This window comes from Pongo abelii, chromosome 10 (genome assembly GCF_028885655.2).
Source record: "Pongo abelii isolate AG06213 chromosome 10, NHGRI_mPonAbe1-v2.0_pri, whole genome shotgun sequence".
NCBI lineage: Eukaryota > Metazoa > Chordata > Mammalia > Primates > Hominidae > Pongo > Pongo abelii.
Genome location: NC_071995.2, coordinates 47,994,037 through 48,020,312, shown reverse-complemented (window position 1 = coordinate 48,020,312; position 26,276 = coordinate 47,994,037). Strand labels below are relative to the sequence as shown.

At 44.3% G+C, this 26,276-nt stretch overlaps 1 protein-coding gene across 4 annotated transcripts in view; it reads left to right on the top strand.

Moving 5' to 3' along the window:
• LIMA1 (LIM domain and actin binding 1) overlaps positions 1-26,276 on the top strand; it is a 109,774-nt gene that overhangs the window by 32,038 nt on the left and 51,460 nt on the right. For 2 of the 4 annotated variants that reach the window (XM_002823222.5, XM_009247709.4), the window contains exons 2-3: positions 3,466-3,607; positions 22,223-22,268. In XM_002823222.5, the coding sequence (XP_002823268.2) occupies positions 3,489-3,607; positions 22,223-22,268 (165 nt within the window). In that variant the 5' untranslated portion in view covers positions 3,466-3,488. The remainder of the gene's footprint in view (positions 1-3,465; positions 3,608-22,222; positions 22,269-26,276) is intronic. The other 2 variants (XM_054527955.2, XM_063711751.1) reach the window with 1 other exon arrangement.

Here is a 26,276-nt window from a genome sequence, read left to right as displayed (position 1 = left end):
AGAGTTTAACTCACTCCCCAAAGGTGCTAATGCTATTCTCCTCCTTCCTCCTCCTGCCTTCACTTTGATGAAATCCTGCCCATTCTGTAAGTCCCAAGTCATCTGATATCTTTTCCTTTCTCTCTCACAAAGCCAGAAAATCAGGTCTTGTATTCCTAGACCACGTGTAGCCTCTTAACCACATTCTGTCTTGTACTATAAATATCTGTGTGTATGTCAGCAAGCACAGTAGATTATGTACACCATTCAGGCAGGGACATCTCCCTACGTCTCATAGGAAGTGGTTATTCAATAACCTGGTACCAGAGTCTATCAAAAATCATGTATTGATTCTCACCTTTATCTGTTTCATAGGTACTAATCACATTGCTAAGAAATAACATTATGCTTCTGTGAAGACAAGTGTGGTCAGGGTGAGAGTCATCTCATTCCCTGAGTGTAAGGTGTGCCTCTCCTAGCTGTATACAAAATAGATGTTCTGACTTTTCTTAACTTTCTGGCTGGGAGTAATCAAAACCATGGACTTAGACTTGGGAGTTAACCTTTTTTTTCTTTATCATGCTCGGTATCTCAAATAATAAATCCTTTTCCTTTTTTAGAAACATACCTTTTTTTTTTTTTTTTTTTTTTGAGATGGAGTCTCACTCACTCTGTCACCCAGGCTGGAGTGCAGTGGCATGATCTCAGCTCACTGCATCCTCTGCCTCAGGGTTCAAGTGATTCTCCTGCCTCAGCTTCTCAAGTAGTTGGGATTACAGGGGTGCACCACCACACCTGGCTAATTTTTGTATTTTTAGTAGAGTCTGGGTTTCACCATGTTGGTCAGGCTGATCTTGGACACCTGACCTCAAGTGATCTGCCTGCCTCGGCCTCCCAAAGTGCTGGGATTTCAGGTGTGAGCCACCATGCCTGGCCTGCAAATGTATCTTGTATATTTTTTTTTCTTTTGATCCAGAGTTGATCTTTATGGAAGAACTGACAGTATTTATACCCACACCTATATTGGTAGTATATTTCTACCAAATAATATCTTAAAGCATTCATTAGCATTTCCTAACTTGCCTTACAGAGTTTAAAAAAAACTATGATAGTTTTATATAGTTAAGTTTAGCTGAAATGTTTGTTGCTTCTGTGTCTTTTTCATCTTAGAGAAGGGGCTGGCATTGTTTGGTGAGTCTGTCAGTTTAATACCAGATAGACAAATAGGTATCATGTATTATTTGGTACATTCCAGTTTATTGCAAAGTACATATATAGAATTACGATTATTTTGTTCAGGAAGAAAAGAAAACATTAAAAACACTAAACAGTAACATTTATTGCTTACTTATTCTGTATCAGGGTCTTTTCTTCTATATCTGATTTATTTCTCATAAGAATACTGTGAAGTAAATGCTATTATTATGGATGAGAAATCCAAGTTTTAGGGAAACTTTTCATTAAGTGGTGAGGCCAACATTCCCACTTAGACTTATCTGTCTCTAACCCAGAGCTCCTTACCATTAAAGGGCATACTATGCCTTCCAACACGAGGATTAAAACATATTAACAAAACTAGTATTATTTTCCGACAAGGATTTCATTGGAAGAACAAATATTACATGTGGAACAGTAGTAGTGTGGTCTTTTAGAATTGTCCATTGCTTATTCTGCATCACAGGACTTTTTTTTTTTTTTTTTTTTGAGAACATCTTGGTCTGTCACCCAGGCTGGAGTTCAGTGGCGCAATTCATAGCTCATTGTAGCCACCAACTCCTGGGCCTAGTAGCTAGGACTATAGGTGTGTGCCACCACGCCCAGCTAATTTTTAATTTTTTGTAGAGAAGAGGGGGTCTTGCTATGTTACCCAGGCTGGTCTCAAACTCCTGGCCTCAAGCTATCCTCCCAAAGTGCTGGGATTACGGGTATGAACCACCATGTCTGACCCAGGACCTTTTTTTTTTTTTTTTTGAAACGGAGTTTCGCCCTTGTTGCCCGGGCTGGAGTGCAATGGTGCAATCTCGGTTCACTGCAACCTCTGCCTCAAGCAATTTTCCTGCCTCAGCCTCCCAAGTCGCTGGGATTATAGGCATGCGCTACCACTCCCGGCTAATTCTGTGTTTTTAGTAGAGACAGGATTTCACCATGTTGGTCAGGCTGGTCCTAAACTCCTGACCTCAGACCTCAAGTGATCCACCCGCCTCGGCCTCTCAAAGTGTTGAGATTACAGGTGTGAGCCACCATGCCCAGCTGACCCAGGACTTTTAATGTGAAATGGCAGCTTGAGTTGCTGGATTTAAATACCCTCTGTGTTCTACAGTTGTCAAGGTTATTGAAAGCAGTACCTGATGAACCATACATTCTACCAGATCAGTTATGCTCTTCGGTTGCCAAGAGCTGCAAGTAGTACTTTATTTTTCTTTTACTTCTGGTAAGCTGTGAATTAGCAGTACTTTATTATTATTATTTTTTAGTTTTCAAGACTCCTGTATCAGAAACAAAGTGGTACTTTATATTTTTCACTCTTCAGATAAGGAAACTGTTGACTCATTTCTAATCTCACCTCTTCTGGACAAAGGTTGGAACTCCTTTCCTTTGGTAATTAGTGGGGCAAAATAACCAAACGATCCAGATTAATGGGTAGGGACTAGGTGATATCAAGGGTATGGCTTTATGTATTCTTTGGCTGAAAGGGATGTTAGAAAAGAGGGTTTGTCTCCTGAACTTAAAGTACGTTATACTTCTCCTTGATAAGGGCTATAAAATGAGAATTATAACAAGAGTCAATGATAATAATTATACTTAAAATGCTCTTAATACTACTGTAACATACCTAGTATTTTAAATATATTATCTCCTTAAATCTATATCAAAACCTCCTAAGGATAGATATTATCCATATTTTTTAGCTGAAGAAAGTGAAATGGAAAATATTACGTAATATGTTCAAGGTAACAAAGTTAGGATTTCCCCGAAGTCTGTCTCACCTTAAAGCCCTGCTCTTCCTATTGTACCACGCTGTGCCCCCAGCTCTCTCCCTGGCACTGAGTGGCCAGTGCTGCAGAGCTTGGGGAGAGAGGGCAGCCAAAAGAAACTTGAATGTAGGTAGAAACTAATTTGGACCTGGTTCTACTGAGATGCTGATTGTACCTCCCCTGGGATGTAATTCAGAAGAGGGAAACATTTCACTCCAAATTTGACTTTGGAACAGACTTCAGTTCAGGGAAAGGCTGATTGATGTTTGCACAGTGGGATCAGTCATAAAATGGAACTTGAAGGGACCTTAAAGGTCATCTGGTGTAGCCTCCTTTTATAAGAAACCACAACCCAAAGATATTGGATCATTTGACTAAGGTTACACAGTTTGCGGGAGAACAGTGGAGGAGTGTGGTCTGCAAGTTTAGGGCTCTACCACACCACTGCCAATCCTTGGATGCTGGAGAATCCTCTTCTGTGTCTAATGTTCTGACTTTCTTTATTGCATAGGTATTTCAGTGTCTGTAGACAAGATGGAATCAACTCCATTTAATAGACGGCAATGGACCTCACTATCATTGAGGGTAACAGCCAAAGAACTTTCTCTTGTCAACAAGAACAAGTCATCGGCTATTGTGGAAATATTCTCCAAGTAAGTGCTGATCCTGGTCCAAAAGGACCATCTGTCTGGAGCACACATTGCCACCTGTCAGGGAAATTGGTGAAGGAAGTACATCATGTAAAATAATTTTATTGGGCGCCTCGTGGATTTTAAACACTATATGAGGCACTGTGGAGAAGGAGGAGGAGGGTAATAATCAGAAGATACATTCTGTTCTTTGAATTTTTGTTTAGTTTGTGGAAGAAACAGTTATAGATACAAAAATTATTTTTTAAAAGATAATTATGAAATAATTATAAAGCAAAATATCAGTAAGTCTAAAATGAATAGGAGTGAGGATTAGGTACAGAATAAGAGACAGAGCAACACGGACAGGAGCTCGTCAGGAAGGCTTTCTGGTTGAGATGAGTTTTGAGGCAAGTTTTGATTTGGTTGAATGGTGCGTTAAGCACTCTCTATACCTGCACTTTCCAATGTGGTAGCCACTATATAGGTGGCTATTTCAGTTTAAGTTAATTAAAATTAAATAACATTTAAAATTTAGTTTTAAATGTTTACCAGCTGCATTTATCACTTTTCAAGTGCTCAGTAACTACTTGTTGCTGGTGACTGTCGTATTGAACAGCACAGAAACATTTCATCATTGCACGAAGTTCTGCTGAAAAGTGCAACCTACACAGGCACAGTACAGCCCACTGGCTGCTGATTAGTAAATAAAACTTTATTAGAACACATCCGGTCAGGCGCGGTGGCTCATGCCTGTGATCCCAGCACTTTGGGAGGCCGAGGCGGGTGGATCACTTGAGGTCAGGAGTTCAAGATCAGCCTGGCCAACATGGTGAAACTCTGTCTCTTCTAAAAATACAAATATTAATCGGGCGTGGTGGCACGTGCCTGTACTGTAGTCCCAGCTACTCAGGAGGCTGAGGCAGGAGAATTGCTTGAACCCAGGAGGTGGAGGTTGCAGTAAGCTGAAATCGTGCCACTGCACTACAGCCTGGGCAACAGAGCAAGACTCTGTCTTAAATAATAATAATAATAATAATAATAATTATAATTATTATTATTATTATTCCAGCATTTATTTTGCTTTTGAATCTCGAGTTTGGGCAGGATCTCTGCTCTACTTAGCATCAGCCAGGGTGGCCCAAAGGCTGGGAGCCGTAATCATCAAAAGGCTGGCTCACTCACAAGTCAGGCGGTTGATGCTGTCATCTGGGATCTCAGCTGGGGCCATGGTAGGAACACCTACACATGGCCATTCCATGTGGCTGTTTGGCTTGGTGGCTCAGTTCCCAGGGCAAGCATCCAGAGACAGAGGGAAGGAGGGAACAAAAGAGGGAGTTCAAAGTTGTGTTGCTTTTTATGACCTAGCCTCGGAAGTCATACAGTATCACTTTTACCACATTCACTTCATTAGAAGTGAGTCACTAAAGCTGACTCATTTCGGGGAAGGGCAATTTGACTCCACCTTCTCTGATAGGAGGAATGTCAGAATTTTTTGGACATTTTAATTTTTTTTAATTAAAAAAAAATGTTGAGACAGGGTTTCACTCTGTCACCCAGGCTGGAGTGCAGTGGTGTGACCACAGCTCACTGCAGCCTCAAACTCCTGGGCTCAAGCAATCCTCCCACCTCAGCCTTCTGAGTAGCTGGGACTATAGACACGCACCACTGTGCCCGGCCTGGACATGTTTTAAAATCATCCTATATTCTGATTTGGTATGTGTGGATAGAGTCCAGGAAATTATGTTTTTAACAAGTATCCTGGGTAATTTTTACCTTCAGGGAAGTTTAAGAAGCACTGGTAGTGGAAGGGATGGACTTGTGGAGTCAAAGCAGTGAGCTTGAAGTAGAATGAGTCGAGTCTAAGATAGGAGATTGAAGCAAAGGATTATGGAAGCCGAACATGAATAAAGGGAATATGAAAGCAAGCAGTCTGGCATGGAAAAATACAAAAGGGAGAAGGAACTGGTGTAATTCATTTAGGGCCAGATGGAAGACCTCGGATGCTCTGCTAAGGTTAGGATTTAGTAAGAAAACCAGGGAATGCAATTGGTTTTCATGTGGGGAGAGTGACATGATCAGACTGGTATTTTAGAAAGAGCCTTCTGGCAACAGTGTAAAGCTATATTAGAAAGTTGAGAGATTGGTAACATGGAGACAATTTATGAGGCTCTCTTGGGAACCCAAGTGAAAGCTGTTGGGGGTCAAGGGGAAACAGGAATAGAGGGAAAGGGAAGGATATCAGACGGTGTTGAGATGTGATTATGGGACTTGGAAACTCCCTGTTCTGCAGAGAAACTGCTCCACCTTCTTACCCTTTTCACCCTCCTTAGCCCCACCTGTCTTTAACTAAACTTGGCTTTCCCTTGACATGCATGACATGCATTCTGTGTTTGAGCAGTGGCTGCCTGCTCTTTCTTTCTTTTTTTTTTTTTTTTTTTTTTTGAGATGGAGTCTCGCTCTGTCTCCCAGACTGGAGTGCAACAGTGCGATCTCAGCTCACTGCAACCTCCGCCTCCTGGGTTCAAGCGATTCTCCTGCCTCAGCCTCCCGAGTAGCTGGGATTACAGGCACATGTCACCATGCCTGGCTAATTTTTGTATTTTTAGTAGAGATGGGATTTCATCATATTGGTCAGGCTGGTCTTGAACTCCTGACCTCATGATCTGCCCACCTTGACCTCCCAAAGTGCTGGGATTACAGGCGTGAGCCACCACGCCTGGCCTGGCTGCCTGCTCCTTCTGCACATGCTTCCCTGAAATATTTTGGGGGCCAGGGTTGCTACTCTTCTATATCTTCAATACTGTTTCCCATTCATTGTTTCTCATGCCTGCTTCTGAAGTTCTAGACATGTGCTTTCAGGCTCACATCTCACTATAATGCACTCTTATCCTCCCCTTCATTGCAGTGGCGTCCCAGCCTCCAGGGGACGCTGGCTTCTAGCATCATTTTTTTTTTTTTTAGTGTTTCTCACTGGGGGTGCTATAGCATTTGGGGTAAGGCAGATCTTCCCCGTGCAGGATATTCATCATCATGCCCTCCTCTAAATGAACCCATGACATTATGACAACCAAAAAAGAAAAAAAAAAAGTGATAGGGGAGAAAACCCAACAAGATTCTAACACGTGTCTAAATGTCCCTCAGGGCCATTGGCACCAATGGTGTCCTCACTGAAGAATCACTGGGTCCACATCAGTGACCTGTCTGATACTTTGGGCTCATAATTTCTTTTCTTTCTCTCTCTCTCTCTCTTTTTTTTTTTTTTTGGGGGGGGGGGGGACAGAGTCATACTCTGTCGCCCAGGCTAAAGTGCAGTGGTGCAATTATGGTTCACTGCAGACTCGACCTCCCGGGCTCAAGCAGTCCTCCTGCCTCAGCCTCCCAAGTAGCTGGGACCACAGGCATGCACCACCATGCCCATCTAATTTTTTATTTTTGTAAAGACAGCATCTCACTATGTTGCCCAGGCTGGTCTTGAACTCCTGGATTCAAGCGATCCTCCTGCCTCAGCCTCCCAAAGTGCTGGGGTTACAGGTGTGAACCACTGCACCCAACCTGGACTCATAATTTCTTGATCTTCCCTGTTTCTGCAACCTGCATGTTGTCTCCCATGCCTCTGCCTCCAGTCTCAACCTATCATCACTCAGAATCCTTCTCTGAAATGGTGCATTTGGAGAACCTACTGTTTGATTGGAGCCTCCTGTTTTTCCACTTGTTTAACTCTTATTCCCAGTGACCCTGTGTTTTGACTTCACCAGGACACCCAGCCCTGGATGTCAGTCCCCTTCCTGGCCTCACTTTCTTCCTTGCCCAACTCAGTCACTTCAGTGAGGTTCTCACCTCTTCCCCAGTGCCTTTCTCACAACTCTATTCTGTCATTGTCCAGCCCAGCCAGTTCTCATTAGGATTTGGGTCCTATAGTAGCACTAAGGAGAGTTAAGAAGTTGGAAAAGTCTTCATCTTTAGGGCCTTCTTAATCTTGCAGAGAGAAAGTGCAGAGGGATCTCACAGGTCCTTCTCATGGTATACTGGGTTCACTGTCTTTTCTCCATGAAGGCTGAAAGGATTGCAAAACTGTCAATCCTGAACCCATTAATTACAATCAGTGTGCCAGGCACCATGCTAGACCCTTGATAGAAACACATACTATTTTGGCTGGGCATGCTGGCTCATGCCTGTAATCTCAGCACTTTGGGAGGCCATGGCAGGTGGATCATTTGAGGTCAGGAGTTCAAGACAAGCCTGCCCAACATGGTGAAACCCCATCTCTACTAAAAATACAAAAAAATGGCTGGACGCAATGGCTCACACCTGTGATCCCAGTACTTTGGGAAGCTGAGGCGGGCAGATCACGAGGTCAGGAGTTCAAGACCAGCCTGGCCAACATGGTGAAACCCTGTCTCTACTAAAAAATACAAAAATTACCTGGGCATCGTGGCCCATGCCTGTAATCCCAGCTACTCGGGAGGCTGAGGCAGGAGAATTGCTTAACCGGGACCCGGGGGGCGGAGGTTGCAGTGAGCTGAGATCACGCCACTGCACTCCAGCCTGGGCTACAGAGCGAGACTCTGTCTCAAAAAATAATAATAATACAAAAAAATACAAAAATTTAGCTGGGCGGTGGTGGTGCACGCCTGTAATCCCAGCTACTTGGGAGGCTGAGGTGGAAGAATCACTGGAGCCTGCGAGGCAGAGGTTGTGGTGAGCCAAGATCACGCCACTGCACTCCAGCCTGGGCAACAGAGTGAGACTCTGTCTCAGAAAAAAAAAAGAAATATATAAAATATATACTATTTTGAATCCTAACAAAAACTATATGAGGAAGGGGCTTTACCCCTCTTTTATAGTTGAGAAAACTGAGGTAAAGGAAGTAACCTGCTCAAGTTAATATTTGAGTTTGTTCCTGTCACATATTTTTCTTCTGATGGGCTTAACATATGGAACTGGTTTGGAAAGATGAATAGAGTTATTTGGTAGGTTTGGAGAATGCTGGAGACATTCCAGAGGAAGGGGAGCAACAGGAGGTAAAGGCATAGAAGTAGGACAGGTGGTGGTGTATACTGAAAGGAGTGAAAACCAGGGAATCAGCCTGGATTTCTGTTCTAGGTTTTATACTCAGTGGAAACACGTTGCTAATATTACTTAAGGTTTGTAAGGTTCACTCACTGTAGCTTCCCAGAGAAGACTGCAGGACTATTTTCTGAGATCAGTTGAGATCAGGTGCGTTGAGGGTGGTATGGCTGTAGACTACAGGACTATTTTCCACAAAGCATATACTAATGTCTGTTTCCAACACCTAGTGGCTTTATAGTATGGGGTTTGCAAATAGTGAGTCCTATACAAGCCTAGCTAAAAACAGTAGGAAAACTTAGGAGGTCTCTGATCAGAGATTAATATGAAAGTGTTTGGAGGAAGCTTAATCTAGCTGATGTTTGTAGATAAGTCAGCTTTACTTTCTAATTGTTAACAGTGCATTTTGTGTTTATATGTATAGAAGAGTACTTTTTCTAGCATCAGAGCTTGTGTCCCATGGTCCTTTATAGCTGCAGGCTTATTTCTCTGACTAAGCCTCTATAACAGTCATTAAATTTGAGGTAAGAAGTTCCTATTGATATGTCCATTTGAATAGCTAGCTTTGGTTTCACTCATCACTGACTTCAGCATAATATGATCCTTCATTTGATAACAGTTGACTCTTTGGGTGGAATTTGTTTGACTCATACATTTTTGGAATTAAAGAGAATCTAGCCTGGTAGTTTTTAAACTATCTTAATTGCGGTCTTCAGAGGAATCTCAGGGCCAGTTCTCCAGCAATTGGAACACCCTAAGGGCTAAACCCAGGCCCAGATCCCAGGCCCAGCCCTTTAGATTTTCCATTCCAGCGATCCTGCTTTGATCCCTTGTAAAGGTTAGGTTCTACGTAAGACAGCATTTGAAGAGAGGGTTCTGCAGCTAGCAGAGCTTGAAACCACTGATCTGGCTAGCATTTGCCCTACTCCTTTGGCAGATTAGGAGCTTGAGGATTAGCAATTATGACTGAAGGTCATAACCAAGATGGTGGAATTGATGAACACAGCACGAAGATCCCTAACCTAACCCCCTGCCAGCATGCCTCCACCTTACCACAGCTTCTCCTGTTTTTGTTATAACTTTACCCATTCCTAGTTCCAGGAAAGAGGAGGAGGCCGGGTGGAGAGGATCACTTGAGTCCAGAAGCTCAAGGCTGCAGTGAACTATGATTGCACCACTGCCTTCCAGCCTGGGTGACAGAGTGAGAACCTATCTTAAAAAAAAAAAACAAAGAGCGTTCATATTTAGTTTTCTGTGACTATTCTTCCTTCAATAAGAAAAAAATTGACCTTCAAGTTGGCCTGGTTAACTTCCTTTTCTTTTGCTTCTCTGTAACATTTTAGTGGTGAAATTTTTCCAGAAGAAAATACATTGCCTAAACCTTGGGAGTTTCTGTTTTCCCTTTTTGGCTCAGCATTCCCTTTGCTCTATTTGAGGGCATACAAGCAAGAGTCATGGCTCAGGAACTCTGTTTTCTGGCCTTAGAAAAATTTGAGACACTGTTATTACTCCCCAGATAATTTTAGCATCCTCCATCAGCTGCCCGCCCCACAGCTGAGCATTAGTGAGCAGTTGCAAGATTAAATTCCTTATGTGAAGAAAAGGAGGCTGGACCGCAAAAAAAAAAAAAAAAAAAAATCTGGGAAGGAAAGAGGAACAAGATTTTCATTACAGAAATTTTATTGCAAATGTTTTATTTTCTCAGATTTGGATCTTCAAAATGGTGCCCCCATTTTGTGTCCTTCACATTTTGTGTCAGAAGAATGCTAGTTGCTGTAAGGGCCTTTGAGAAAAGTCTGAGGCCTGAACACTGAATTCAGAAGTATTGAGTCACAGTCTTGTGGCAATCTAAGAGTACAAAATATAAAAGTACCAGGGATCTAACTTGGAAGAAAGAGGTGGTGTAGAGCCTTTCTCCCTGTTATCTACTATTTAGCAGGAATTTCATTACAAATAAAAGGTGGAGATATTTGAGTAGGGGTTTGAGAAAGAGGATTTAAGACAGCCTTTGGTGTATACACCTGGTCTTACAGATGCCTCCATGCTAAAAGGACAGGGCTAAAGATGAGAACTATTTTGATTTTTTTTAAATCTATGTTTCTATTAGACACTAAAGGGAAGGGAACCTCTGAGCTTATTTACTCAACTAACCACAACGTAAATACCTTGCCTTGGAGAACAGTTGGCTAAATATAAACCTGTCTGCCAATTGGTTCTAGTTTTCATATATTGTATTATTGCTGTAATATACTGTAGATAATTATCCAAGGGGTGTGGAAATGCAAGTTCAAGGCCAGTTCTAAGTTCCTTTTTATAATAGCTATAATCCACCAGCTTTTTATAATAGCTGAATTCTCACTTTTAGGGAATCTCTTAGACAGATATATTAGTACAAGTGGGAAAAATATACCTATAAGGACATTCCCCAAAGCGTTATTTGCAATGGTGAAAACTGGAAACAATCCAAATGCCCATTAAAGGAATATGGGTGAATTAATTATAATGAAAGAGGATTGCCAAGATTACCAAACACTTCCGTGTTGCTAAATCAAAGGGATGTTTCTTGGCCTTTATCTTACACGAACTCTGACCACTTTTTCCGTCCCACATTTTTGCTTCTCTTGGCTTCTCTGGCAGTCTCATCATTTTCTTCCTCCCTCTCTGTCTCTTCCTTGTCAGTCTCTCTTATCATTTGTTCTGACTGCTGAAATGTTCAAGTCTCCAGGACTGAGTTCCAGGCATTTTCTCACACTACACACTGTTTGCAGATGTCATCTACTCCTGTGGCTTTAATACCATCCGTGGGCACACAAGTCCTAAATGCATACAACTAGCTCAGAGCTTTCTTCTGAGCTCTGGACACATGCATCTCATCACTGCTACCACCAAATGGATGTTTTAGTTAACATGGCTAACATTGAACTCTTGATCTTCCCCGTTTCCAAATTTGCTCTTCCTTCACAATTCCTCATCCCAGGAAGCATTACTTCATTGACTCAGGTGCCAGAAACCTAGGAATCATTCTCTCTTCCCCATCTCATTACTACCCTACTCAAATCTATTCACTTTTATCTCTAGTGCCATTATCTCTGCAGCCCAGCCAGCATTATCTCTCATTAATGCCACCTCCATTCTCAGCCCCCTCCAGTCCATCCTCCACACTCCAGAGCACTCTTTTAAAAACACGAATTGAATCAGTGACCATCCTACCATTAAGTTCAAAGTCCTTAGCATGACCTGCATGGCCCATCCCTGCCTCCCACCTCATCGCCTGCCCTTTCCCCTCTCAGTGAGCTTCTGCAACACTGGAGTTCTTTGTGCACCCTATATACATGAGACACTTTCTTGCCTTTAGGCCTTTGCGCATGGTGTTTTTCTGTTCCTGGAATGCTTTCCTCCCTTCCTTTTGTCTGGCTAACTTCATCTGGTCAAACTTCACATCTCAGCCTACAGGTCATTTTTTCAGTGAGGCACTCCTTTTAAAAATTATTTTATTTTATTTTATTTTGAGATAGAGTCTCACTCTGTTGCCCAGGCTGGAGTGCAGTGGCGCCATCACGGCACACTGCATCCTCAAATTCCTGGGCTCAGGTGATCCTCCCACCTCAGCCTCCTGAGTAACTGGGACTACAGGCACATGCCACCAAGCCCTGCTAGTTTTTTTTTTTTTTTTAGAGATGGGGTCTCGCCATGTTGCCTAGGCTGTTCTCAAACTCCTGGGCTCAAGCGATTGGCCTGCCTTGGCCTCCCGAAGTGCTGGGATCACAGGCTTGAGCCATCATACTCATCCATTTGTTTTTAGCTGACAAAGAATAATTTTACATATGTATGGGGTCCAATGTGATGCTTTTTGTTTGTTTTTTGAGACAGAGTCTTGCTTTATCACCCAGGCTGGAGTGCGGTGGTGCTATCTTGGCTCACTGCAACTTCCTCTTCACAGGTTCAAGCGATCCTCCCACCTTAGTCTCCGAGTAGCTGAAACTACAGGTGTGCACCAACGTGCCTGGTGGCTAATTTTTGTCTTTTTAATAGAGACGAGGTTTCTCCATGTTGCCCAGGCCAGTCTTGAACTCCTGGCCTCAAGTGATCTACTCGCCTCAGCCTCCCAAAGTGCTGGGATTACAGGCATGAACTACCACATCCAGCCAATGTGATGTTTTAATGCATGAATACATTGTGGAATTATCAAATCAGGCTAATTAATATAAGTGAGGCTTTCCTTGATTTCCTCTTCCTTTCTCAATTGTGTTCCTTTGTTATTTAATAATACCCTGTTCTTTTTTTTTTTCAAAGGACTTACCACTGTGTGTGTGTGTGTGTGTGTGTGTGTGTGTGTATTTGTGTGCTTCTGTTTTTAGTGTCTAAACTGTAAGCATCTGAGAGCAGATATTATGTCTGTTTTGGTTATTTCTTTCGTTACTTTTTCTCTAGTGCTTGGAACATAGCAGACAGCAATAAGTATTTCTTGAATGAAAATTTCAGCTTCTCTGAATTTCTCTCTGAAATGGAGAAAGGGAGAAGCAGAATAGTATGTATCACATTATCTCATTTTTGTTACTTAAAACTCAAATATGAGTTGCAAATATTTTCTCCCACTCCATAGGAACTTTTCAGTTTGTTGATAATGTTCTTTTCTTTTTTTTTTCTTCGTGAGACAGAGACTCGCTCTGTCGCCCAGGCTGGAGTGCAGTGGTGTAATCTCGGCTCACTGCAACCTCCGCCTACCAGGTTCAAGCGATTCTCCTGCCTCAGCCTCCTCAATAGCTGGGATTACAGGTGCCCACCACCACGCCCAGCTAATTTTTGTATTTTTAGTAGAGATGGGGTTTTACCATGTTGGCCAGTCTGGTCTTGAACTCCTGACCTCAAGTGATCCACCTGCCTCAGCCTCCCAAAGTGCTGGGATTACAGTTATGAGCCACTGCACCCGGCCTGTTGATAGTGTTCTTTGATGCGCAAAAGTTTTTTTGTTTTTTTTTGTTTTGTTTTTTTTGAGACAGAGTCTTGCTCTGTCGCCAGGGCTGGAGCGCAGTGGCGCAATCTCGGCTCACTGCAATCTCCGCCTCCTGGGTTCAAATGATTCACCAGCCTCAGCCTCCCAAGTAGCGGGGATTACAGGTGCCCACCAGCACACCTGGCTAATATTTGTATTTTTAGTAGAGACAAGGTTTCGTCATGTTAGCCAGGCTGGTCTTGAACTCCTGACCTCACATGATCCGCCCACCTTGGCCTCCCAAAGTGCTGAGATTACAGGTGTGAGCCACCACGCCAAGCCTCAGAAAAGTTTTTAATTTTACTGAAGTCTAGTTTGTTTTTTCTTTTGTGCCTGTGCTTTTGGTGTTGTATTCCAATAAGGCATTACCAAATCTTGTAATGATGAGATGATCAAAAGATAATAAAAAATTAAAATAAGATGAAAAAATAAGAAAAACAAGAATAAGAAAGAAAAATGACAAAAAATAAATTTCAAAAAATCATTGCCAAATCCAACGTCATGAGACTTTTCCCCTATGTTTCAACCAAGAGTTTTATAGTTTTAGCTCTTATAGTTAGGTCTTTGATCCATTTGACTTAATTTTTGTATATGGTAGTCCAATTTCATTTTTTTGCATGTGGCTATCCAGCTTACCCAGCACCATTTGTTGAAAAGATTTTCCTTTCCCCACTGGATGGTCTTGGCACCCTTGTCAAAAAATTATTTGACCATACATGTAAGGGTTTATTTCTGGGCTGTGTGTTCTGTTCCATTGGTCTGTATATCTGTCTTTATGCCAGTAGCATACTGTTTTGTTTTAACTGTGGTAAAATACACAGTATATAACATAAAATTTACCATTTTAACCACTTTTTTTTTTTTTTGAGACCGAGTCTCACTCTGTTGCCCAGGCTGGAGTGCAGTGGTGTGATCTCAGCTTACTGCAACCTCCACCTCCCGAGTTCAAAGGATTCTCATGCCTCAGCCTCTCAGTTGCTGGGACTACAGGCATGAGCCACCATGCCCTGCTAATCTTTATATTTTTAGTAGAGATGGGGTTTCACCATTTGGCCAGGCTGGTCTTAAACTCCTGACCTCAGGAGATCCACCTGCCTTGGCCTCCCAAAGTGCTGGGATTACAGGCATGAGCCACTGCACCTGGCCAACCACTTTTAAGAACACAGTTCAGTGGCATTAAGTACATTCATATTATTGTACAATCACTACCACCTTCCCTTTGTCCTTTTTGTTGCTGCACAGTATTTCATTATACATATACATTATAATTTACCACTCCTCTGCTAATGGACATTCAGGTTGTTCTCAGTCTTTTGCTGTTATATTTAATGCTATGATAAATAATCCAGTATGAAAATCTTTTTTTAGTGTATCTATAGGATAAATTCTGGGAGCAGAAAGAATTGGTAAATTATAACATTTGTGCTTTTATAATTTTGGCAGATATTAAAGAAGACATAGACAAAATGCCTTCTATAAAGGTTTTACCAATTTACCTTCCCACCAGCAATGTAAGACAGAACCTGTTTCCCCATACCCTCACCAATGTCCCATATTAGCCTTTTTTGTTTATTTGTTTGTTTTAAACAGAAGTTCAGTGGTACAATGACAGCTCACTGCAGCCTCGAACTCCTGACCTCAAGCAATCCTATCGCCTCCACTTCCCAAAGCGCTGGGATTACAGGCATGAGTACCCAACCCAACTGCATCTTAGCTGTGTGCGTGTGCATGTGCATGTGCGTGTGCGTATGCGTGTGTGTGTGTGTGTGTGTGTGTGTGTGTGTGTGTGTGTGGTTTTAAGGAGCGGAGAGTGTTTAACAGGCAAGAAAGAAGGAAGAAGCAGCTTCCCCATACAGAGACAGAGGGAGAAGGACTCCAAGCCAAGAAAGGGAACCCCCTGCATATTAGCTTTTTAAGAAAATCTTTTCCGGCCGGGCGTGGTGGCTCATGCCTGTAATCCCAGCACTTTGGGAGGCTGAGGCAGGCAGATCACCTGAGGTCAGGAGTTGGAGACCAGTCTGGCCAACATGGTGAAACCTCGTCTCTACTAAAAAATATAAAAAAATTAGCCGGGTGTGGTGGTGCATGCCTGTAATCCCAGTTACTTGGGAGGCTGAGGCAGGAGAATCACTTGAACCTGGGAGGCAGAGGTTGCAGTGAGCCGAGATCACGCCACTGCACTCCAGCCTGGGCGACAGAGTGAGATTCCGTCTCAAAAAAAAAAAAAGAAAAAAGAAAATATTTTCCTACTTAATAGGTAAAATGTTCTTAGCATTGTTTGAATTTGCATTTTGAGGTTGAACATCTTTTCTGTTTAAGAGTCATGAGATGTTCTTTTTGTGAACTGTATGTTTTTGTTTTTGTTTTTGTTTTTTTGAGATGGAGTTGGCTCTGTCACCCAGGCCGGAGTGCAGTGGTGCAATCTCGGCTCACTGCAACCTCCACCTCCCAGGTTCAGGCGATTCTCGTGCCTCAATCTCTCTAGTAGCTGGAATTTCAGGTGCCTGCCACCACGCCTGGCTAATTTTTGTATGTTTAGTAGAGACAGGGTTTTGCCAGGTTGGCGGGGCTGGTTTCCAACTCCTGCCCTCAGGTGATCCACCCACCTCCATCTCCCAAAGTGCTGGGATTACAGGCGTGAGACACCACACCCAGCTGTGAACAGTGTGTTTATATCTGCCTTTTTATTTATTCAGTTGTCATTTTCCTGTTGATTAGTAGTTACTTATATTCTAGGGAAATTAATTTTTTGTCTGTAATATAAGTTGCAAATATATTTTCAGCTTGTCAATTGAATCACAGCAGTTCTAATCCCACTTTCTTCCTAGTTATGGTCAACGAAGTGCCAGAAATTTTTGGTAATCCTTTTACCCTACCCCATTAGAGAGTTCTGCTCAATTGCAGAGCAGTACTACATGGCGACTGAGATGCTTGTTAATATCTGATTATTAAAATTAGACAGTGATAGGATTGGGGGCTGGGCATGGTGGCTTACACCTGTAATCCCAGCACTTTGGGATGCCAAGGCTGGTGGATCACTTGAGGTCAGGAGTTCGAGACCAGCGTGGCAAACTTGCTGAAACCCGTCTCTACTAAAAAAAACAAAAATTAGCCGGGCATAGCGGCGCACACCTGTAATCCCAGCTACTCAGGAGAATCACTTGAACCCGGGAGACAGAGGTTGCAGTGAGCTGAGATTACGCCACTATACTCCAGCCTAGGAGACTGAGCAGGACTCCTTCTCAAAAAAAAAAAAAAAAAAAAGTGATAGGATTGGAAGACCCTTTATATAATACCCTTTCTTGGCTGGGCATGGTGGCTCATGCCTGTAATTTCAACACTTTGAGAGGCTGAGACAGGAGGATCACTTGAGCTCAGGAGTTTGAGACCAGCTTGGGAAACATAGCATGACCCTATATCTACTAAAAAAATTTTTTAAAGTTAGTCGGGTGCGATGGTAGACGTCTTTAGACTCAGCTTCTTGCAAGGCTGAGGTAGTGAGAGGTGACAGCGTGCTGGCAGTCCTCACAGCCCTCCCTCGCTCTCGGCGCTTCCTCTGCCTGGGCTCCTACTTTGGCGGCACTTGAGGAGCCCTTCAGCCCACCGCTGCACTGTGGGAGCCCCTTTCTGGGCTGCCCAAGGCTGGAGCCCACTCCCTCAGCTTGCGGGGAGGTGTGGAGGGAGAGGCGCGAGCGGGAACCAGGGCTGCGTGCGGCGCTTGCGGGCCAGCTGGAGTTCCGGGTGGGCGTGGGCTTGGCGGGCCCCGCACTCGGAGCAGCCGGCCAGCCCTGCTGGCCCCAGGCAATGAGGGACTTAGCACCCGGGCCAGCGGCTGCGGAGGGTGTACTGGGTCCCCCAGCAGTGCCAGCCCACAGGCGCTGCGCTCGATTTCTCGCCGGGCCTTAGCTGTCTTCCCGCGGGGCAGGCCTCGGGACTGCAGCCCACCATGCCTGAGCCTTCCCCCGCCTCCGTGGGTTCCTGTGCAGCCCGAGCTTCCCCAATGAGCGCCGCCCCCTGCTCCATGGCGCCCAGTCCCATCGACCGCCCAAGGGCTGAGGAGTGCGAGTGCTTGGCGCAGGACTGGCAGGCAGCTCCACCTGCAGCCCCGGTGCGGGATCCACTGGGTGAAGCCAGCTGGGCTCCTGAGTCTGGTGGGGACGTGGAGAGTCTTTATGTCTAGCTCAGGGATTGTAAACACACCAATCGGCACTCTGTATCTAGCTCAAGGTTTGTAAACACACCAATCAGCACCCTGTGTCTCGCTCAGGGTTTGTGAGTGCACCAATCACACTCTGTATCTAGCTGCTCTGGTGGGGCCTTGGAGAACCTTTATGTCTAGCTCAGGGATTGTAAACACACCAATCAGCACCCTGTGCCTAGCTCAGGGTTTGTGAGTGCACCAGTCGACACTCTGTATCTAGCTGCTCTGGTTGGGGCCTTGGAGAACCTTTATGTCTAGCTCAGGGATTGTAAATACACCAATTGGCACTCTGTATCTAGCTCAAGGTTTGTAAACACACCAATCAGCACCCTGTGTTTAGCTCAAGGTTTGTGAATGCACCAATCGACACTCTGTATCTAGCTGTTCTGGTGGGGCCTTGGAGAACCTTTGTGTCCATACTCTGTATCTAACTAATCTGATGGGGAGGTGGAGAACCTTTGTATCTAGCTCAGGGATTGTAAACGCACCAATCAGCGCCCTGTCAAAACAGGCCACTCGCTCTACCAATCAGCAGGATGTGGGTGGGGCCAGATAAGAGAATAAAAGCAGGCTGCCAGAGCCAGCGTTGGCAACCTGCTCTGGTCCCTTTCCAGACTGTGGAAGCTTTGTTCTTTCCTTCTTTGCAATAAATCTTGCTACTGCTCACTCTTTGGGTCCACACTGCTTTTATGACCTGTAACAGTCACCGCGAAGGTCTGCAGCTTCACTCCTGAAGCCAGCGAGACCACAAGCCCACCGGGAGGAACGAACAACTCCAGATGCGCCACCTTAAGAGCTGTAACACTCACTACAAAGGACTGCAGCTTCACCCCTGAGCCAGCGAGACTACGAACCCACCAGAAGGAAGAAACTCCGAACACATCCGAACATCAGAAGGAACAAACTCTAGACTTGCCACTTTAAGAGCTGTAACACTCACCGGGAGGGTCCGCGGCTTCATTCTTGAAGTCAGTGAGACCAAGAACCCACCAATTCCGGACACAGTAGGAGAATTGCTTGAGTCCTGGAGGTCAAGGCAAGCTACAGGGTCTTACTCTGTAGCTCAGGCTAGAGTACAGTGGCGTGATCGTAGCTCACTGCAGCCTCAACCTCCCTGGCTCAGGGAATCCTCCTATCTCAGCCGCCCCAGTAGCTGGGACTGCAGGCGTGCACCACACCTGGCTAATTTTTGTGTTTTTTGTAGAGACAGGGTTTTACCGTGTTGCGCAGTTTGGTCTCGAACTTCTGGGTTCAAGCGATCAGCCCAGCTCGGCCTCCCAAAGTGCTGGGATTACAGGTGTGAGCCACTGCACCAGGCCTGAGGCTGCTTTTTTTCTTCTTTTACCTCCTACTCCAAATGCCTTGTGAATTCTGAAATTCTACCTTTAGGCAGAGGACAGTGTCCTTTGAACAGTGCCCTTTTCTAGGGGTGGGGCTGAGTTCTGCTAAGGCAGGCCCAAGGAGAGGCACATAATGGTGATTCTCCACATGATGGTGCTGACTTCAATGCATGACTCAGAGGCCTGGAGGAAGCCAGGTTAAGGTTGTTCTAGGACCAGGCGTGGTGGCTCATGCCTGTAATCTCAGCACTTTGGGAGGCCAAGGCAGGCATATCTCTTGAGGCCAGGAGTTCAAGACAAGCCTGGCCAACATGGTGAAACCCTGTCTCTACTAAAAATGCAAAAATTAGCCAGGTGTGGTGGGGCATGCCTGTAATCCCAGCTACTTGGGAGGCCGAGGGATGAGAATCACTTGAACCCAGGAAGCGGAGGTTGCAGTGAGCTGAGATCGCGCCACTGCACTCCACCCTGGGCAACAGCAAGACTCAAAAAAAAAAAAAAAGGTTGTTCTGGGTGGTCTGGGTGGTCTGTAGATTTGTTTGTGCAGCTTGTACCTGCACAAATCTCTGGACCTGGACCACTTAGTCTTTAAATGGAGAAAACCTGTTCCTCCTTGAAAAGGACTTTAATTTTTTTCTCAGAGGTCTTCCAATCCAAGTAATAGAAATGACAAAATGATAAAAGTAATAACAAATAATTATTTATGAAATCTAAGATGTCATCAACTATAGCTGTGCCACTATTTTTGCATCTCTAAGAAAAAATGCTGATTAAACTGATCAGTGCTTATTACAAACTTTTCTCACATATCACTCTTGTGCATACGTAAAATAATTTTTCCTTAAATGCCAAACATAGTATAATCTTTTAAAAGACATTTTTAAGTGGCATTTAAAACATATAATAATAGCTGTGTGCCGTGGCTCAAGCCTGTAATCCCAGCACTTTGGAAGGCTGAGGCAGGCGGATCACATGAAGTCAAGAGTTCGAGACTAGCCTGGCCAACATGGTGAAACCCTGTCTTTAGTAAAAAATACAAAAATTAGCCGGGCATGGTGGCACATGCCTGTAATCTTAGCTACTTGAGAGGCTGGGTTAGGAGAATGCTTGAACCCGGGAGGCGGAGATTGCAGTGAGCCAAGATTGTGCCATTGCACTCCAGCCTGGGCAACAAGAGCGAAACTCTGTGTCAAACAAACAAAACCATGTAGTACCATCAAATACTTTTAACTGAGTTAAAATGACAATAACTTATACTAAATTCAACATGTACAGGCAATGTGACTATCTCTCAACCATTTGGCTGAGAACAATTGTAAGATATCAGAGGCATAAATATGGGAGGGGAAATGTATATGTTGGAATTAATGCATTGCTGTATGGACTTAACTAATTTCAAAATGTTTTTACACGTGATTACATTTAATCTTCCCGGCAATCCTGAAAATAGATTGTAACTTCTTTCTATATAAGGAAACTGAGGCTTAGGGAGATTAAGTCACTTGCCAGAGATCACAGTTAATAAGCAGCAAAACTGGGGCTTAAAGCCCAGACTTTCTGCTCTATCCAGTTGTTTCAGCATTTGACCTTATCCACGGGGATCTTATTATATCAGAGCAGATGACTGGAATAGCTGCAGGAAGTGAGGTCTGCTCTGCTTTACAGCTTCTTCTGATAGAGTTGATTAAAAGCAACTGCTGGCAGAAATAGGTATGCAGACTGTTTTTTTGGGTTTGTTTGTTTTGAATCTCACTCTGTCACCTAGGCTAGAGTGCAGTGGTGTGATCTCAGCTCACTGCAACCTCCACCTCCTGGGTTCGGGCGATTCTCGTACCTCAGCCCCCCGAGTAGCTGGGATTATAGGTATGCGCCACTATGCCTGGCTGATTTTTGTATTTTTTAGTAGAGGTGGGTTTTCACTATGCTGGCCAGGCTGGTCTTGAACTCCTGACCTCAGGCGATCCACCCACCTCAGCCTCCCAAAGTGCTGGGATTACAGGCATGAGCCACTTCACCCAGTCCAGAACTGGTTTTCTTAAAGATTAAAAGTGGCTGGGGGGCTGGGCCTGGTGGCTCATGCCTGTAATCCCAGCATTTGGGGAGGCCGTGGCCAGCAGATCACTTAAACTCAGGAGTTTGAGACTGTCCTGGTCAACATGGTGAAACCCTGTCTCTACGAAAAATACAAAAAATTAGCCAGGTGTGGTGTGCATCTGTGGTCCCAGCTACTCAGGAAGATGAGGTGGTGGGATCACTTGAGCCCTGGAGGTGGAGGTTGCAGTGTGACAAGATCACGCTACTAAACTTCAGCCTGGTTGACAGAGAGAAATCCCATCTCAAAAAAAAAAAAAAAAAAAGAAAGAAAAGAAAAGAAAAAAGAAAGTAGCTGGGCTGGTGGCTCATGCCTGTAATCTCAATACTTTAGGAGGCCGAAGCATGAGGATCACTTTAGCTCAGGAGTTTGAGACCAGCCTAGGCAACATGGCAAGACCCCAACCCTACAAAAATAAAAAAATTAAGCCAGGTGTGGTGGTGTGCACTTATATAGTCCCAGCCACTCAGGAGGCCGAGACAGGAGGTTCGCTTGAGACCGGGAGGTCAAGGCTGCAGTGAACCATGATGAACCATGGTTGTACCACTGGATTCCAGCCTGAGCAACAGAGTGAGACCTTGTCTTAAAAAAAAAAAAAAAAAAGTTAAAAAAAAAAAGTTGGGCACGCACTTTGGGAGGCCGAGGCCGGTGGATCACTTGAGGTCAGGAGTTCGAGAGCAGCCTGGACAACATGGTAAAACCCCATCTCTACTAAAACTACAAAAATTAGCTGGGCATGGTGGTGGGTGCCTGTAATCCCAGCTGCTTTGGAGGCTGAGACAGGAGAATCACTAGAACCCAGGAGGTAGAAGTTGCAGTGAGCCGAGATCGCACCACAGCACTGCAGCCTGGGCAACAGACTTCATCTCAAAAAAAGATAAAAAATTGAAAGAGTAAAAATATAAGTTTAATTTGAGACATTCTTTCCTTCCCTTCTCTGAAGGTACCAAAAAGCGGCTGAAGAAACAAACATGGAGAAGAAGAGAAGTGTAAGTATTCAGAAATTCCAGGGCACGTGGCACTTCTTGAGCAGAATTGTGTGGCCAAGCCACCTGCAGCCTCTGTGGGGCTTGGGTTCTGTGTCAGCTGAGTGGACATTTGTGCCAGCTGGTGTGATCTGTGAGCCATTTGCTCAGGACAACTTGGCTCAGTGCAGGGAATCTTACTTTTTCACTGCGTTTCTCCTTTTGAACCACATTTTCTTTCCTGTGTTGAGTGAAGGACAAGAGGCCAAATGCTTGCCTGAGGTTAGTAAAATGGCTTCTACTCAAATGAGAACACAGGGTTTCCTAGGTGGTCTTCCTTTTTTCCAAAGCAGACAATCAGAACTTCTACATCTGTGCATTTAAATGGTAGTAGCTGTGCAGCTGTTGTCATCGTCTGGGTTTTCTGTTTAAAGCAAACTTCTTGACCCGATCTAGTTAGCAAGTTTCCTAGCTGCAGGATCTACCAAAAACAAAAACCTCCAGAATAAACTCTCTGCTTCTACCCATTCTCTAGTCTCCGTGCTTGCTAACTTCCAGTGAGGCTGAATAATACATGTCTTTTGAAATTTTACTTGATTTAATCTTGTGAGGAAAAAAACTCATATGTTTGGGCAATAATTCCTTAATTTGGACGGCATTACAAAAGCATCCTCCTGGCAGTTTTCAGTACCTAACCTATTTAAATTAGTGCATAATGTGTCCCTGTAAATTTGTTCTAAGGCTGGGGTCCTTGGCTTAATTTTCCTGTAATTAAAAAATGGATCTCCTCTGGTGCATTATAAGAAAAAACTGGCCAGGTGCGGTGGCTCACACCTGTAATCCCAGCACTTTGGGAGGCCGAGGCAGGCGGATCATGAGGTCAAGAGATCGAGACCATCCTGGCTAACACGGTGAAACCCCATCTCTATTAAAAATACAAAAAAATTAGCTGGGCGTGGTGGCGGGCGCCTGTAGTCCCAGCTACTTGGGAGGCTGAGGCAGGAGAATGGCGTGAACCCGGGAGGCGGAGCTTGCAGTGAGCCTAGATCACGCAACTGCACTCCAGCCTGGGCGACAGAGCGAGACTCTGTCTCAAAAAAAAAAAAAAAAGAAAAAAGTACCATTACTTTACTCAACTTCTGGTTTCTTTTCTTCCTTCCCTCTTGCCTCTGTTTTTCCCCGCACTTGCTCCTTTCTTTCTTCCTTCCCTTCACTCTCATCCATTTAACAAGTTTTCACTGAGCACCTACTACGTGCCAAGCACAGACTACATCCCAGCCCTCGTGGAATTTACATTCTAGTGCAAAAGACAGACAATAAAGAAATTGTGTCAGTATGGCTGGGCACAGTGGCTCACGCCTATAATCCCAGCACTTTGGGAGGCCAAGGCAGGCAGATCACCCGAAGTTAGGAGTTGGGAGACCAGCCTGGCCAAGATGGTGAAACCTTGTCTCCACTAAAAATACAAAAATTAGCTGAGTGTGGTGGCACATGCCTGTAGTCCCAGCTACTCTGGAGGCTGAGGCAGGAGAATCACTTGAACCCAGGAGGCAGAGATTGCAGTAAGCCGAGATAGCACCACTGCACTCCAGCCTGGGTGACAGAGTGAGACCCCGTCTCAAAAAAAATAAAAAAATTTAAAAAAGAAATTGTGTCAGTAGTGATTAGTGCTGTGGAACAGCATGAGGCAGGTAAGGAGGATAGAGTCTAGGGTGGTCAATGAAGGCCTGTGGTGAGGAAACGTTTGAGCAGAAATTTGAAGACATGAGCCTGGGAGAAGAGTCAGGCAGAAGGAACCGCTCGTGTGGATGTCCTCAAGCAAGAACAGTCTTGGTGTGTTTGAGGAATAGAAGAGAAAGGTCAAATGGTGTCATTGTAAAGACCTGGGGTTTAACTCTGAATGCAAGGAGGCCTTTGGAGAGGGTTTATATGCAAAGGAGTGATGTGGTCTGACTTAAATTTTTTTTTCTTTTTTTATTATTATACTTTAAGTTCTAGGGTACATGTGTACAACGTGCAGGTTTGTTACATATGTATACATGTGCCATGTTGGTGTGCTGCACCCATTAACTCGTCATTTACATTAGGTATATCTCCTAATGCTATCCCTCCCCCCCTCCCTACCCCATGACAGGCCCTGGTGTGTGATGTTCCCCTTCCTGTGTCCAAGTGTTCTCATTGTTCAATTCCCACCTGTGAGTGAGAACATGCAGTGTTTGGTTTTTTGTCCTTGCGATAGTTTGCTGAGAATGATGGTTTCCAGCTTCATCCATGTCCCTACAAAGGACATGAACTCATCTTTTTTTATGGCTGAAGAGAAGGCTCTAATCCCAGCACTTTAGGAGGCCAAGGCAGGAGGATCGCAGGAGGCTGAGGCGGGAGGATTGCTTGAGGCCAGGAGTTCAAGACTAGCCTGGGCAGCGTAGCGAGACCCTGTCTCTCTATTTTTTAAATGTAAAAAAATAGAAGGAAGAGAATGTAGAGGAACAATAATGGCAGAAGCATGGAGACCAATTAAGAGACAATTGTAATGATTTAGGCCGGGTATAATATGGTTTGGACTACAGTAGTAGCAGTATAGGTGTTGAGAAGTGGTCAGGATGTATGTTGAAGGTAGAGAGAGAGAAGAATCAAGAATGGCAGCAGTGGCTCTGCCACAGTGGCTTGTGCCTGTAATCCCAGAACTTTGGGAGGTCAAGGCAGGAGGATCACTTGAGGTCAGGAGTTCAAGATCAGCCTGGGCAACATAGCAGACCCCATCTCTATTACAAAAAAATAAAAAATAAAAGAATAGCAAAAATGTTTTTGGCCCAAACACAATTAAATTAAAATACCATTAATTGAGATGGGGAAGACTACAGTAAAAGCAGATTAGAGAGGGAGAAATAGTAGAAGCTCAGTTTTGCACATGTAAACTGTAACATGTTTTATTAAGACATCCAAATGGAAATGTCAGTAGGAACTTGGATACTATATAAAAATCTAGAATTGGAAGAGATCCCTGCTGCGGATAAAATGGACATGTGTCGAAGTGTCAGTGGTACTTAAAGTTATGAGGTGCATGAGATAAGCTAGGAAGTGAGTGTAGACAGAGAAGTGGTCTCATGACTTAGCTCAGGAGCACCTTGGTATTTAAAGGTTGGAGATATAAGGAGTAACCAGCAGAGGAAACAAGTGCCAGAAGCCAAGTGAAGAAAGTGTTTCTAGAAGGGGAGTTAACAGAATCAAACACACAGGTAAGCTGAGAATTGACCATCGGATTTGGCAACATGAAGGTCATTGGTCATCTTGTGTTGTTTGGGAGTGGTAGCATAGAGGCCTGAACTGGACTAGGTTCAAGACAGTGGGATAAGAGAAGTTGACCCCACGAATATAGACAATCATCTGTTCCAGCTCCTGAAGACACAAGAAGAATAAGATGTATTCTCTGCCTCCAAAGGGACTGTTTAGAATTTGGAAAATAGAATTACAACCCAGGTGTGATAAGTACCATATCAAATAAATACTCAGAGTGGGCTGGGGGAGAATTTAGGAGGGACCTGAACTGTGCTACATCTAGGAAGGCTTCCCAGAAGAGGCAGTGCCTGACTCAACCCTAAAGGACCAAGAGGAATTAGCTAAGCAGAGGCGACAAGGAGTGGCAGAAGCTTTGTATTCTAGACGGAGGAAGCAGCACATGCACAGCATGAAGGCATAAGAGAACAGGCCTACTTGACAGATGAAAAGATGGTTGTCACATTCACCAAGATAGACAATTCAAGAAAAGAAACAGGTTAGAGAGTGAGGAGTGAAGGGAAGAAAGGGAAGACTTCAGGCCGGGCACGGTGGCTCACATCTGTAATCCCGGCTGAGGCGGGTGGATCACCTGAGGTCAGGAATTCGAGACCAGCTTAGCCAACATGGTGAAACCCCATCTGTACTAAAAATACAAAAAATTAGCCGGGCGTGGTGGCTCACGCCTGTAATCCCAGCTACTCGGGAGACTGAGGCAGGAGAATTCTTGAACCCAGGAGGCAGAGGCTGTGGTGAGCC